Source organism: Ochotona curzoniae, unplaced genomic scaffold (assembly GCF_017591425.1).
Source record: "Ochotona curzoniae isolate NIBS_2020 unplaced genomic scaffold, NIBS_Ocur_1.0 scaffold_3835, whole genome shotgun sequence".
Lineage (NCBI taxonomy): Eukaryota > Metazoa > Chordata > Mammalia > Lagomorpha > Ochotonidae > Ochotona > Ochotona curzoniae.
In genome coordinates, this window is record NW_024467114.1 from 22,888,712 (window position 1) to 22,903,629 (window position 14,918).

Below are 14,918 nucleotides of genomic sequence, written 5' to 3' on the forward strand. Positions count from 1 at the left end.
TGAACATACTATGGAAATACATATTTTCTATGAATAGTGTGAAAATTCACATGTTTCAACTATTTGAAGGAAAGAAAAACAGCTAGAGAGCTTCCCATCTGCTGGTTCATTGCCCAAATGCCTGGACTGAAGCCAGAATTATAAGCCAGGAATGCAATGCAAGTCATCCTGGTGGGTGACAGGAACCTGGTCTCTTCAGCTATCACTTCTGCCTACCCTGGTCTAAAGCCAGGTGCTTCGATGTGTAGTGTGAGGATCTTAAATACACGGCTAAACACTCACTCCTATTCTGTTCCATTTTCCATGATTTTCATGATTTTCTTGAAATTCCTTGTGTTTGCCTTTGAGAGGCAGTTGGTACTCTGGGAAACTGACTCCTTGCCGAGAGACTAGGGTTCAAATCAACTTTTCTACTTTCAAGTTAGGTGGCTTCTTGCACTTCAGCTTTCTCAAAGTTCCTGTATTTCTGGATCATAAGTCAAAATAGGAAGGAATATTTCAAGAAGTTTATGGAAATTCTTGCATTCCCATGAGCTTTTAGGAGCCCCTTTCTTATGCTTAGAAACTTAGCTTTGTATTGATGTGTGGCAGGGATTCACTAACCTGTTGGGAAATATGGAGACAATTGCCTGCATTGGCTCTTGCCTAGTCTGTACTAGAAAACTCAAGAATTTAATACTATTCTATGCTTAGCAACTATATTGTAATTAATATTTCTATGATCATGCCAGAGTTTAGGTATCTGTCCATCGATGGCTTATGAAAATACAAGCTTAAATGCCAAGTTCTTTTTTTTTTTTTTGTCAGCCCAATTTGTTAGGGGTTAAGGTCACGATCTTAATCCTGTCCTATAGGATTGCTGAGATTTCCATAGGTATGGCTATTGGCTCAAGGTGTACGTGTGTATGTTTAGACACATTATCAGTGATTTCCACAGATGTACTTTCAGTATTGTTGCTTGCTAATGCTGAACACTTTTTAAGAAGGTTTCTATTTTCTACTGTACTTAAACTAACACAAATTAGAGAAAACATTATTTGCTTTTTGGGGTATGGTTTACTTCCCCTAATGTAATCATGTCCAATCACATCTATTTGTTGCAAGTGTCAGGATTTCACTCTTTATCGTTGAGTATATGTGCACACTTGAAGATAAAAAGCACCTGTTAAATCCAGTCATCAGGTGAGGAGCATCTAGTTTGGTTTAAATCTTCACTATTATAAATTGAACCACTGTGAGCATGGGTGCGCAGGTAATTTCCATATGCTGATTTCATTTCTTTGGATGTATTCCCTGGAGTGGGGTAGCTGGATCATGTGGTAGATCTATTTTCAGTTTTCTGAAAAATCTCCAGACAGTTTTTTTTTTTTTCCCCATAATGGTTGTAATAGTTTGTATTCACAAGCAGCAAATTAAGGGTTACCTTTTTCTTCTACATTTCTTGCAATATTTTTTGATCATTGGAATATAAATCATTCTAACAGGGATAAGTTAATAAATCACTGAGGTTTTTGTTTGCATTTTCAACGGCTAGTGATGCTGGTCATTTTTTTTTTTTCATGCATCTGTTAGCCATTCGTAATTCATCTTTTGGAAGATAAAAGCTAATTCAAATCTTGTTATAACTGGGTTATTTGAGCATGTATTTTCGACATTAATCCTGCAGATGCATAGTTTGCAAGTCTTTTCTCCCATGATGCCACTCATTTCTTTCGTTGTATAGCAGCAGCCTCTTAGCTTGACATAGTCACATTTGTCCATTTTTTTCTTTTATTGCCTGTGCATGTGAGGTCTCATCCAGTCACTGCCCAGCCAGTGTCTTGCAGTATTTCCCAGATGTTTTCCTCTCGTACTTTTGTATTTTCAGATACTACGATTCTGTTCTTGGTTCATCATGAGGCAACTTCTGTGTAGGGTATATGAGAGTCTGGCTTCAAATTTCTGTCTATGAAAATTCAATTTCCCTAACATCATTTGATGAAGAAGTTGCTTTTCCCTCTACCCACTCCCCGCCCATAGTAGACAAAACGAGTGTTCAGTGTAGAATACAGGATACTTCATTTTGAGGCAGAACTTTGTAGTTTTATTCTCTAATACAAAGGATCAGTAAGGTAATTGAAATTATAACCTAGAACACTATTATGTAGTGAATGTCTATGTCCCCTCATCCAAATTTGTATAAAAAATAATCCCCCACGTGGTGGGTGTTTGTAGGTGAGGCTTATGAGAAATGGCTAGATCATAAGAGTGAAAACTCCTGGAATGGAAAAATTGCCTGGGTTTGGGGGTGTTGGGGGAGACCTTAGAGAACTAGCTACTATCCTCCTGCTTAAGATACTAGAAGTTGGCAGGAAAAACTAAAGACTGCAAACCAGCACCCAACCGTGGTGGCACCGTGATCTTGCACTTACAGCTTCTAGAACCTCAAGAATCAAAGCCCCAACCCATCCCACAGTACATTGTTATAGCAACCCAACTTACTAAATTCCCAAATGAAAAATATAAACAACTTACTGAAAGAAGACAAAAATGAAACAGAATTATAAGTCTCCAAATACCGGTAATAACAAAAACGGCAAGTAGCTTGAATTTGCTGTAAACTCCTTTTAAGGGGCACCTTCAAAAAAACCTTAGATTGCTAAGTATAGTGGAACTTTCTTGCAAAATATGGAGCTGCTTCTTTGAAGATCTTCATTTGTGTTGATATTTGTATAGCATTATATTGTATGAAGAATTCTTAATTATTTTCCTTTTGATGGCTGTTTTCCAAATTTTCACTGTTGCAAATAATGTTTACCATATTATTAAGCACATAAATCCAATTATAACATATATACCATCTATTTTAAGACATGCAGACATTAGTTTATAGATATGGATACAATAACCTCATGCATAAATTTATAGGAATTGACACTAAATTCTAGGTGAATTTTTGGGGGGTGGGGGAGAGTATAGAATCAGAGTATTTTAGATGATTCTAGATAATTGAGATTGAATTCCAGTTATTCAATCTCAAACATTTGAACAAGAATGGGAAAATGTTAAAGTTTAGTTAAGCTATATTGAGAATATGGGTATTTGGTCTTTTCTGAGTGTTTAAAACATTAGAGCTAAAAAATCTGTAGCTGCTTAAGACAACTTTGGTTTCATTCACATACATGATTTTACCTCCAAGAAATATTTTCTTTATAACCTGTTGGGCAAGATAGGCATTGGGATTTGCGGATTCCGCTGTGAACAAAGTTCGACAAAATCACTTGACTCAATCTAAAGCCCCCAGGCACCACTACATTGAAGAACAGCTTGTGGAATTCCGGAAGTTACCTGAGGGGGTATTCCTGGAGCCCTAGAGGCATCACCTGGGTTCCTAACACTTCTACAACAGACTCTCCAAAGATAAAAACCATAACGCCTGCAGCCATTTTTTCTAGAACCTGTTGGCCCCAAGGGACCTGTGAACCAGTCAGGCTCCCACAGCCTGCTAGGGCCATCAGGGATGGAAATCTGGAAACACTGGCTCACCGGAGGACTGGCCCAGAGCGTCGGCACCGTGAACGCTCATGAGATTGGCCAGGGAATCACATCTGGGCACATTCCTACCTCACTTTGTTCTAAGGGATCTTAGATGAAAGGTACAGTGCCGTAGTTACTCGCTGCAGCAGATGTAGCCAGTTGCTCTGTGTGTGCAGTAGTGTTGACAGTAGACGCGCTCTGCTTCCAAATTCCACTGCCTGCTCTAGAGTTTGTGCATTTTCATGCCAGTTGGCTCATAGTGACCCTGTTGTGTATCCTGTTTCAGGGGACTACGGATAAAGCATCCATCTGGAGGGCTCCACAGAAGAAATCTGATCGGCTCCAAGTTCTGAAGACGCTTTAGGAAGCTTATATTTCTTTCTCCTCCCCGAGCCCCCACCCCACCCCAATTATATGTATTATAACATCAAAAATGACTTTTGATCATTAAGATTGTTACTCAATTCTTTGATATCTATTTCGTACATATAAACATAGGGATAATGCTAGGCTCTTAACGTTATCTCATTGAGTCCTGGCAACGGCTTTCAAAAGGTACTGTTATCTCCATTTCATCCTTAGGAAACAGAAACGCAGATGACTTTACAGATTAGTTGGTGGCAGGGACAAGCCTGTGCCCCTTTCTGAGAGATTCCTTGTCAATGAACAGAGAATGAGTGAGGCAGAGTAGTCTGTGCTGCCATTGCACTCTTGTGTCCTGCATAGGGAGGAGCTCAATTCCCTGTGTACCAATTGCAGATGCACAGTTGTGCCTGGAGAAACCCTTCACCATCCAAGACTCACTTGAGTAACTGGGCAACTTTCAATGTCATTACAGTTTTAGGGATGACATTCTTTACCTACTCTGAATTAGATCTAAAACTTGTTTCCTCATATTTGACCCAGCAGCCTGGAAGTCTCTAACCTAGGAATTGATCTTGCCAGTTTCTGCTGAGATTGGTCCCTGTGGGTATAGACTAAGGACTTGGAGCTCCCAAACAACCTTGAACTTCTGCCTGTAACCCATACACACGTGGAGAAATGCATATGTTGACGAGGCAAAACCAGTCACAGACTTAAAGTCCTCTCCAAGTATTCTCTCGCATTAAGTGAACAGGAAGCATCGGTTTGTGCATGCCAGGGCAGACAGAATGAAACGAAGAACTACAGCACAGGAGATCCAGAGGACTCAGCATTAGTGCCTAGAATCCTGAGGCATTTTGACCAAGGATAGAGCAGATTCACTGGATTGCTGGTTCTCAGCCTTTCCTCTTTTATCTACTCCTTAAGGAGAGAGGCAGGCTTGAAAACAGTGCAAAAAAAAAAAAAGTGCCTCTGTACTTCTGGAGAAGCCAGCCAAGATTGTAGCATTATGTCAAAGATTGGTTTATACGCCAAGTCTGAGAAGGAAGGAATTTGATGGCATTAAGAAAACATGGACAGTAAAAGTATAGATATCAAGATGTTGTTGACGCAAGAGAAGTTTTTGGTTTGGCAGATCCTAGTCAATTTTGCCAGCTGTTATATATGCCAAGTGATTCATTTCTTCTTTAGTAAATGGGAGGTAAAGTGATGTGGTTTATTTCACTTAAATATTTCTCAGCCCCAACTTTTATCAGTACTGTGCTTAAGTTTTGAAGATGTAAGAGTAAATAAGTACTGTTCCTGGCCTTGTGATATTTACAAACAGGAAGTACATTTCTATGCGGTAAAAATCACAGAGCAGATCGGTCTAGAAGACCAGGGAACCAAAGATTTAGCCAAAGTGACTCCAAGAGTTCTTGTGCCCTGCAGAATGAATGCAGAGTCTTCATCAGATCTGTGTTGGTGGTTTTCCTAATCTACATACATTCTCCTAATTACTGCAAGAATAGAATTCAGAAACTGAAAGACTGTCATGGCTGGTTATCCAAGAGGCATATGTTTTGTTGATTCCTGGTGCTCTTCTCCCCTCATTCATTGCTCAGACCAAATGAATGCCCCTACTTTCATGTTCAGACCACTCAGAACACGGCTTACCTGTTTGTGCTCAGAGTAGAAGGGCACTGACATAAGCTTCCTGATGGAATAACTATGCTCAATGATATGTTTATTTCTCCCCAAAAATGTACATTTTGGGTAAGTTGGTCTTTTGTGAATCTGCCAAATGTTGACAAGTAAATTCAGCACTTAAACACAATTGTGTAGTGATGTTTTTCATGTAGGAAAATCCAGTCGCCTGGGGAATTGTACTACTGTACTGTCCTAGGAATTCCACAAGGAGGGAAGCCCTGCAAGATATTCATCCTGACCTCTTCTCATCCTGTGTTTTCTAACATTATATGCCAAGTATCCACTGAGCCCTGCAGGTTACCAGGCATACATTTTCTCATCTGTGTCCCTCTAAAATCTTTATGGTATAATGGGAAAAAAATGTAACTGACCCACACAAAGGAAATAAGTTGGATTATTTCCCTAGATCGATAGCCATAGCCCCTGCTTCTTCATACCACCACGTCCTCACTCTTATCAATCATAAGTTCATTGATCTGTCAGGTTTACAACACCTAGCCAAGGGTTGATAACTCTAAGCCAACAGGTCCAGGAGCAGGTCTAAACACACTGACCAGACTCCATGAGCAGTTTCTAGCAATCCTGTTTACCCACATACAATTATGTGCCATTTCATAGACGTATCACTAGCAGTTGCCCAAGCCTAGATGTGATAACTTACAATATACCCAGACTGTATGGTATTTATCAGCAAATATACGTACTTTAACATTGACCCAAGTATTATAAGGTGCATAAATGTATTATTTGCTCATTTGTTCAGGCTCATTTCCCAAGCTAGTGTTCCAACCCTGAGTCCATGCTGGGATCCCCGGCATTACAAACATACTGATACTTGGGCTCCTCTCCAGAAGGACTAGTTAGTTAAACTTTTGAGTCAACAACGTGGGCATCCATACATTCTGAAATATCTCCAGATATTCCTGTGTTCATTCAGTACTCAGGATTCATGGGCAGGGGCTTGGGGTGGAAGAAGGGCAGAACTGTGATTTATGGCCCCCAAGGAGACCTAGGAATGCTGGTCAGGCCACCCTCATAACAGACTAGTAGTGGGTGTTGAGTTCAGGTTGGATCAGCTCAGTTCCTGCTGGTTAACTTTATACAGAGTGACCTGTTTTGCTTCCTACTTTTAAGTCCTGCAGTGTGTACACAGAGGTGGAAAAAAAAAATGAAAGCCATAGGTAATTAGGCATTCTCATTTCTGGAGGAAGGTGACATCCTTGGAGAGCCAATCATTACAACATAGATAATGGGTTTTATCATTCTAGGTTTTAATAGAAACCATACCTTGAGGAATTTAAGAATAGATTATCACCTTAAACAACCCTATATCTAGTGTGCATGGGTTAAGAGCAATTTTCTAGTTGAGTGGATGTTGCTAAATTGCATTCCTACAAAAAGGGACTCCTATCGGCATAACTATTTCAACACTTTTTCCTCTTGGGTAACAGGTGCTGTTACTCAATTTTCCTGTTCACTCTTGGAGTACATGGGCTTTCATTAAAGGCATCATCACAATATTAGAAGGGGAAGATCAGGAGGAAAACCTCCAACAGGATGTCACAAATATAAGTTAGATGATGAAATTATTGAAAAGCTTAAACAGGAAAATAAGAAAATATTCCCTGTTGCAAACACCTTTTCCTCTGCACACCCCCTTTCTGACCTATCTCTTTATGCTTCTCTGGTCAGAGTACAGATGATGAGGGGGATGATGGAGGGGAATCTGTGACAGACTCCCACCCCCCAATAGGAGACACCACTGTAACATGGCTAAAAGGAAAAAATCGCTGATAGTACAGCTGAGGAAGAAAGAAAGAGGTAGCCCATGAGAAGTCCCCTTAGGAAAGGAACCATAATGTGGCTAAAAAAGAAATGTACCGTAGGCCGGATAAGGAGAACGGAAAAGAAAAAACTGTTCAAGATTCCCCTAACAAGAGATGCCATCATAATGTGACTAGAAATGCCTTGTGCTGCAGATGAGGAGGATGAAGAAGGGGAATGTGTGAGAGAGCCTCCTAACAGGAGATGCCACTGTCATGCAGCTCAAAGAGAAATGCCTAGAGATGAGATAGATAGAAAAGGAAAACTCGGGAGAGACATCCCTAATGGGAGATGCCTCGTAAAGTGGATACAAAGGGGACTAAGACTTCATGAGTTAAACAGCAAAGTCCCAGGACTTTTTAGAATCTTCTAGTGAGGAAAACCAGCTCATGCCACCACACCCTTCAGACTGATCAAGGATGTGCCCAAGTGTTTGATACTGTCCAGAGACCTCATGAGTTATGATGTGTTTTCCAATTACTTAGCCATGAAAATAATCAACCCATATGAGAATCTAGGCTTTTACACCATCAAGCTTTTAAGAAAGCGTGTGTGTCTTATGGACACACAGTTATTTTTCATATGTGTGGGACTATTTCAATGGTTGGAGCCAGGAAGAAAACTAGATCCTTTATGATTTTAAGGTGATAGCAAAAATAGGGCTTTTTCCTTCTCAATATTTCCCAGTAGAAAATGTGGAGGAGTGATATGGCTAAGGTAAAATTGTAATCCTTAGCATGAGCAGTCCAACAACTCCCTAAGGGGGTTGATTGATTAATGATATATTGGTTGGGAGATGGGCAATGGACAACTACAGTGCAGCAAATCAAACTACCTCAGGCTGCACTCACTCATAATATGGGATGCAGTGCTGATTGCCTGGGAAAAAATCGACACTGGCGCTGAATTTGCTGGCAACTATATGAAAGTCATCCAGGGGGCTGGTGGAGCTTATGTTGATTTTATAGGACGCTTGACTGACTCCATAGAAAAATAAATCCGAGATAGTACTGGAAATCTAGAGTTCAACAAAGAGAAATCCTCAAGCTCCAGGCAGAACTTCAGATACCTGATGACTTTTATCTTTAGCTAGGGACCCCTAGATTATTCCCTTGAAGAATATCTACCCCTGACACCCTGAAAAAAAAAAAAAGAATATCTACCCTTGAAGACTGCTGCTGTTGCCCCTGTTTAGCAAGAAACAACAAGAACGGTCATTTACTCCCTGTCTCTAATATCAGGTAGGGTCCATTCTTTGGGGGAAGAGAATGTGAGGAATCAGATGGCTAATAGGCAACTAGTTAGTCTCTGGCCTTGTAAGAGGACAATTGATTGGATACCTTTAGGACAAAACAGATACTTCCAGCCAAGTGTTTGGGAACAATTTATGGGATCTATAGACAAGCTTATGGGAACTCACATAATCTCAAATCGTCTCAAGCCAACTCCCTCTTGTTGATATGTAAAATCCTCAAACCCCCGTCCATTATCCTATGTAACTCTCAGTGTATAAAATCCCAGTGCTGCAAATAAAATTGGGCTATTGACCATCAGTCAGTCGTCCATATGTTTGATTATCAGCTCCATGCACCAAGTCCATCACTGATACACAGATGATACTTCCCCTTTTCTCATATTTTGGGCAAGGGTGACAGGAAGCATGAAAGTATTCCCACAGTCTCAGTCAAGTGCTCATTTCCATCAGCAAGTCTAATTCTTCCGTGTGGCAACTCCGATGGCAAGGAGAGTTTTGTTCTGACACTCAGAATTCTGGCAAATGGCAAATGCTTCCTTTCATGCTGAGAAGTGGGAAATTCAATAATACTTTGGCTGGGTTCATGCTGAGTAGAGAAAATAGAATGAATATGTAGACAGACTGACTTGAAGAGCAGTAAATCAGGCAGCCCAGACAATCCCAACAATCTGCTTTTAGTCGTAAGTACAATGCAGAAGAATTCCAAATAAGTTATCTACTATCTTGTTTACCTAGTATCAGAATGGACTCACAGTTATAATCCAACACAGCCTTATTAATCTTGTTGCTGTGGTTGTCTGGCTTTGACTATTTAGATCCTTATTCTAGACTTATTTATCACTGTTTTTGCTTTGTAATTTGAAATTTTCTGTTTAAGATATTCTAATTGCCTTTTGCAAATTTTAATTCATTTATTCTTGCGAGTAGCCCTGTTTTCTCTTCCTACAAAGTAGTAATAGAAATGAATATGTTGTCATTAAGTATGTACCATTAGTAGTTGTCATTGCTACTGAAGCTTCTAAGATTACAGTTGCTTCTTTATTTTGAGGCCTTTTTAGCTAAGTGAATAAGAAAGTGTGTTTTCAAGAATATATACATATAACTAGATGTTTCATATAATGATTTGCTAAGCTGAATATGAATCCATGACTCAAAGTCTAATCCATTACTGAAGATCATCCCAACCTCCTTGCATAGCTGTACCTCTAATGCCCATGGTTCTAATCAATTTATTTACATTTTTTTTTATCAATTCCAGTGTACATAAAGTGACATTAGATTTGATAACCTGTATCTTCTTACACACATGCACACATCCCAGTAACAACTAGAATACAGTGATGGAACTAGGTACGGTCTCCTCAGCCTTGCTCTTAAGAGACACAATATCCCAAGTGACTTAGATGGCCTTCTCGTGTGCCAGGTTCCTCCTTCCTCCAAGTAGTTTCCTGTATTTGGATGCAATTAGCCACATTTTGAATTCTGGAATTTCCATGACCTTGAGTAGTCTGACTTTTGTTAATAGTTCCTTGTGTTGTAAAGGCTTGTACACTGACCAAAGTGTAATGTTATGTGTCCAGTACACATGGTGTCCTATGCAATAAGTTTATTACTCTGAAGATTCACATCTACAAGGCTTACTTCAAAAGAGTTAATTTAAAAGAGGTAAACTATGGCTTATTTTGATACAAAATATTTTTCATAATGTATGGTTTTCATAATAGGTATTGTTCATAAACTTTTTGAGCTGCATGTCTGTATATTTTGCACGAACACCTTAGTTGCTTACCACGAACTTTTTGAAATACACTTAGAATTAAACTTTAGGTCAAGCTTTCATCATTCCTTAATATGTCCATTTTTGTGACATTCTTGAAAGGGATGATATGAATTTATGCAGCCCATAGAGACGAGTCAAAAGAAGGTCCAAGCACTTCTTGGAGAAAATTAAAACATAAGGATTTTGATGTAAAATATTTAAACCAATGGGCTGGCAAAGTAGTTAGCTGGTTAAGCTACCACCTGTAATGATAGTGTTTCACCAGAGATCAGTGTTTTGTATCAGGAGGTAGTGTTTGAGCCCCACCTGCTGTTTGTAATCCAACTCCCTGTCAATGTGCCTAGAAGACAGAAGACTCCCCAAGCCCTTGATACTAGCATGGGAAACCCAGATGCAGTTATTTAGATTAAGGCTTCACCTCAGATCCATCCTGGCCATTGCAGCTTTTGATGAGTAAACCAGCAAATAGAAGAGATCTCCCTATATCTGCAATTGATTTGACTTTTAAGTCTTTTGAGAAGAAGATGTTGAAGTCCATGAATATTTCTTTCATAAAGAAGTCCTCCAAGAATTTTGGATATCTTTTTTGTGTGTTTAAGAGTGATTTGAAAGAACACCATAGAGGGAGAGATGGATCTTCTGTCCACTGGTTCACTCCCCTAATGTCCACAAAGACATCGGCTGAGTTGGACAAAAGCCAGGAACAGCTCCACATGGGGATAGGACTCAACAACATGGGCCATCCTCTGCTGCTTTTGCAGGGCATTAGGGAGCTGGCTCAAACTAGAGTAGCCAGGGATTGAACCAGCACCTATGTAGGATGTTGGCATCAAAGGCAGAAACAACCAGCTAAGCCACAACATTGAAATCCATGTATCCCCAGTGTTAACATTTTCTAAGTGTAGCTCACTATATCATTGATTAGTGTGTAATTCCCCAGTAATGAAGATTGTTAAGCATTTTTGACCATAGTGGATTGTATTGTTTTGTTTCAAGTTCATCTTTTGGATATAGTTGTATGTTTTGAAGATACTTCCACGATGTTTTTTGACTCTCTATTTGAGCACCGTTTTCTAACTCCACATTCTTACACACTGTAACATTCTGACAACTCCATTTTTGCTTTGCAGATCTCAGAAGTAATCCCACTGTTCCATCTTACTTCCTTGAATTTGTTCACATTATATATTTGGCAATTTCTTGTCTTTAAGTGACTAACCAAGGTGATAGCATGCTTGTTCATCAGTCTGCAATAAATACCTTGTGAGACTCCAAAATGTTTGTTTCCTATTTTGGAGGAAATAAGAACTGTGAAGAGAAAGTTCCTCACAATGTTTAAGTTGTGCCAGGTCATTGCTGAGGCTAATTTTTTTCTTCCTTTCATTCCCTCTAGTCATCAAGCCTCCTCTCCGTCATTTTAAACGCCCTGCGTATGCATCCAGCTCCTATGTACCTTCTGTCCCAAAGAAAACTGACGAGCATCCTGCAAGGTACAAGATGCTGGATCAGAGGATTAAACTGAAAAAGATCCAGAACATCTCTCATAACTGGAACAGAAAATAAGTCAAGGAGATCAGAGGACATGAAGAAGGGCTCGCTTGTCTGCCTCTTAGCGATCCTTGGGCATAGCAAGATACACCTGCAACACCATTGGAAATGGTTGGGGCTGATATGATTATGACCAAAGTATAAAACAACATGAAGGCTGGATGTGATCCTCAGCTTTGTCCTTCCTTTATAGGCTCATTGGACTTGGGGGCAGGGCACTCAGATTCCAGAAGCAAGCTAGTAAAGAGTGCTATCTAGGTTTCCTAAAACTTAAGTTGGACCAAAACAGACCTGCTTGGGAAAAAAAGGAATTTTCTTAGTACTGTTTTTCATTCATAAAAGTGGACTTTACCAGTTACTGACTTGACATTGAAGAGACGTGTTTTTGCTGGGAACGATCCTGACATGATGAACCCATTAACTAAAATGAAGCTGATCAAGGAGTTGAATGAACAGGAGGTCCAGCTAGAGGTGGCGGAGATGCCATGCCACCTAGAATCCAAGGACAGCACATGGATCTTTGTGGGATGTAATGCTTACGAACTGACAGAGGGGGATATCATTTGTGTGTCCTCCCAATACGGGGAGATTGTTAATATGAATCTTGTGCGGGACAAGAAGACTGGAAAATCCAAAGGCCTCTGCTTCCTCTGCTATGAAGACCAGAGTAGCACAATTCTGACTGTTGATAATTTTAATTGAATCAAGATCAAAGGAAGAACCACCTGAGTGGATCGTGTGAAGAACTAAGGGGTTCCTAAGGTCTCATAGGATACGGATAAGGTGACCAGAGAGCTCCAGGAGATGGGCTATAGGGTTAGACCTCCCCTCCCCAAGTGCCTCTGAGGATGCTAAACATGATAAACGCCCCCCAACACATACATACACACACACAAACCACAGCACACACACAAAAAAGACAAAATGGGAAAAGCAGAAAAGAAAGACACTTGAACTTCACTTGGAATTTAAGATGTAATAAGGATGAAAGGAAAGGTTTAAGGACAGGGACACTTTAAAATGACTTGGTATGCCAGAAGATTTAGGTATTTTTCTCAATAGGTCCAATCTTCATCCTGTTCTATCAAGTTGCAGATTCTTGGCCTAATGGCAGATTATTAGAAACCTTGCTTTAACTAGAAAGTGGGACTTCTGAATGATTTTGTTGTTTGATTGCTATTGCCAACTCTGGTAAGAGACATACAAAATTTGCTGAGAGATTCCACATGTCACTCAAACACTCCCAAAGAGTCCCATAACAAGGCTAGTTCCTGATGGCAACAGTGTGCAGTACTGCCCAGTTCATTTCTGAAGAACTGGTGATGATCAGGTCAAGCAGGTTCCAAGGTTTACTGCCCATCATAGGTGCTTTATGGCTGCTTTTCAAGGATACATAGTTGTCATACAAGAGGAATCACCACTGTGACTCTCATTCAGTGGGGCAGTTAGGGAGCTCTTATTTCCCTGCTATCTTGGCAAGAAAATCCTTTTTCAGACTTAGTGTGCAATCATCAGAGCTCAGTCAAAGCAGCAGGTGTTTCCTGTGGATAGAGGTAACGACAGAGCACTCTTGGCTATGTAAGGAGGCCTCAAGTGATGTTTCCCACCTGGTTCCCAGCACCTTTAGTCTGCAATATTAAACTTCAATGTGACTGTGCTTCCTGATGGTCCAAGAAGCATGTGCCTGGGCCGAAAGTTCATTTCTTCTGTGTTCCTTTTAGAATCCGTTTTCAAACTCTGCTAAACAAATGCATAGATGTTAACACCTTGCATTACTTATAAAATGCTTATTTTTGCCCGAGGGATTGTTTTATACAGGCAGATTATATTCTTACAGTAAATTAAAAGATGCTTTCAAAAGATTTTTGTATGTGAGCCTTTATTTTCTCTGGAATTCTGAACTTTCTATAAGTTATATTTCCCTTACATTTGGTCTCAGTAACTCACCAAAGTGCATGATATAAATGATTCTTCCTGATGTTGTGATTCAGGTGATTTTTTTTTTTTTGCAACTTTTTCTCTTCCACTAGCTCTGCTAATATGAACAAGCTATAGGGGTTTGTGTGTAGATGAAACCTGTGTTACCAAACCAGCACATAACATTCCAGACTAGCCTGTATATTTAGAGTGAAGAACCAGGACTTAGTGTTAGGAACTGATAACACATCCTGGCTGAATCAGTCACAGGGTTATAGTCTGTACTTCAGTATCCTTAGCTATGAAAATGTGTAATACCTTCCTATGCACAGCAGAGGGTTGGGCTTATAGAAGGACTGAGCAACAGCTATGGACTTCTTAGGAAGTACAGTGAGAAATCTGAGTTACAGAGCAGTGCTTCTGGTTCCGTATCAAGTTAAGTCTTCAGCTACTAACACGTCTGATGTTGAACGCTGTCACTCAGTTGCTGCATGCCTATGTGCTTTCAAGTACGTTGGTGTTAGGAAACCCCAACATCCCCATCCCAACATTCCCTTCTCACTCTCCTGGAGTTTTGGCCCTCCATCTGTCATGGTCACCCCCTGAGTTTTCATGTCCTATTCCCCTACAAATCCCTGACTCTTCCTACTGAACCATCATCCTATATGTTCTCCACATCCATTTGCTCTCTCTCTTCCAAAGCTCCATCAACCACTGTACAGAGAGGAGCCTTTTCCCAAAGAAGAACAGCCCAGCAGAAGCAAGTTCTTAGATTCAGAACTACACAGCAGCTCAGCTGTGTAGAACTTCTGACCGAGGCTTCCTTAAGCACCGATTAGCCACTGTTTAGCCAGTCTGGCATCATTCCAACCCAGGTTTCAGGATGTCCATGATAATTTCTCTGTTCATTTTAGCTCAGAAGTGTTTCCTTTATTGAAATCACATCCTAGTACAGCCATATCTGGGTGATCTGTTGATTCAGTTGATCTCGGTTAGGAGTATTAGGGGACAAATTGATTATTGCGC

At 40.2% G+C, this 14,918-nt stretch overlaps 1 protein-coding gene and 1 pseudogene across 2 annotated transcripts in view; both read left to right on the forward strand.

Annotated features, from left to right (window-relative positions):
• PDE1C (phosphodiesterase 1C) overlaps positions 1-11,990 on the forward strand; it is a 418,728-nt gene extending 406,738 nt beyond the window's left edge. For both annotated transcript variants that reach the window (XM_040964586.1, XM_040964587.1), the window contains one exon: positions 11,821-11,990. In XM_040964586.1, coding sequence (XP_040820520.1) covers positions 11,821-11,990 — 170 coding nt within the window. The remainder of the gene's footprint in view (positions 1-11,820) is intronic.
• A 393-nt stretch (positions 11,991-12,383) lies between these two features.
• LOC121145599 lies at positions 12,384-13,719 on the forward strand (annotated as a pseudogene).
• The last annotated feature ends 1,199 nt before the right edge of the window (positions 13,720-14,918 follow it).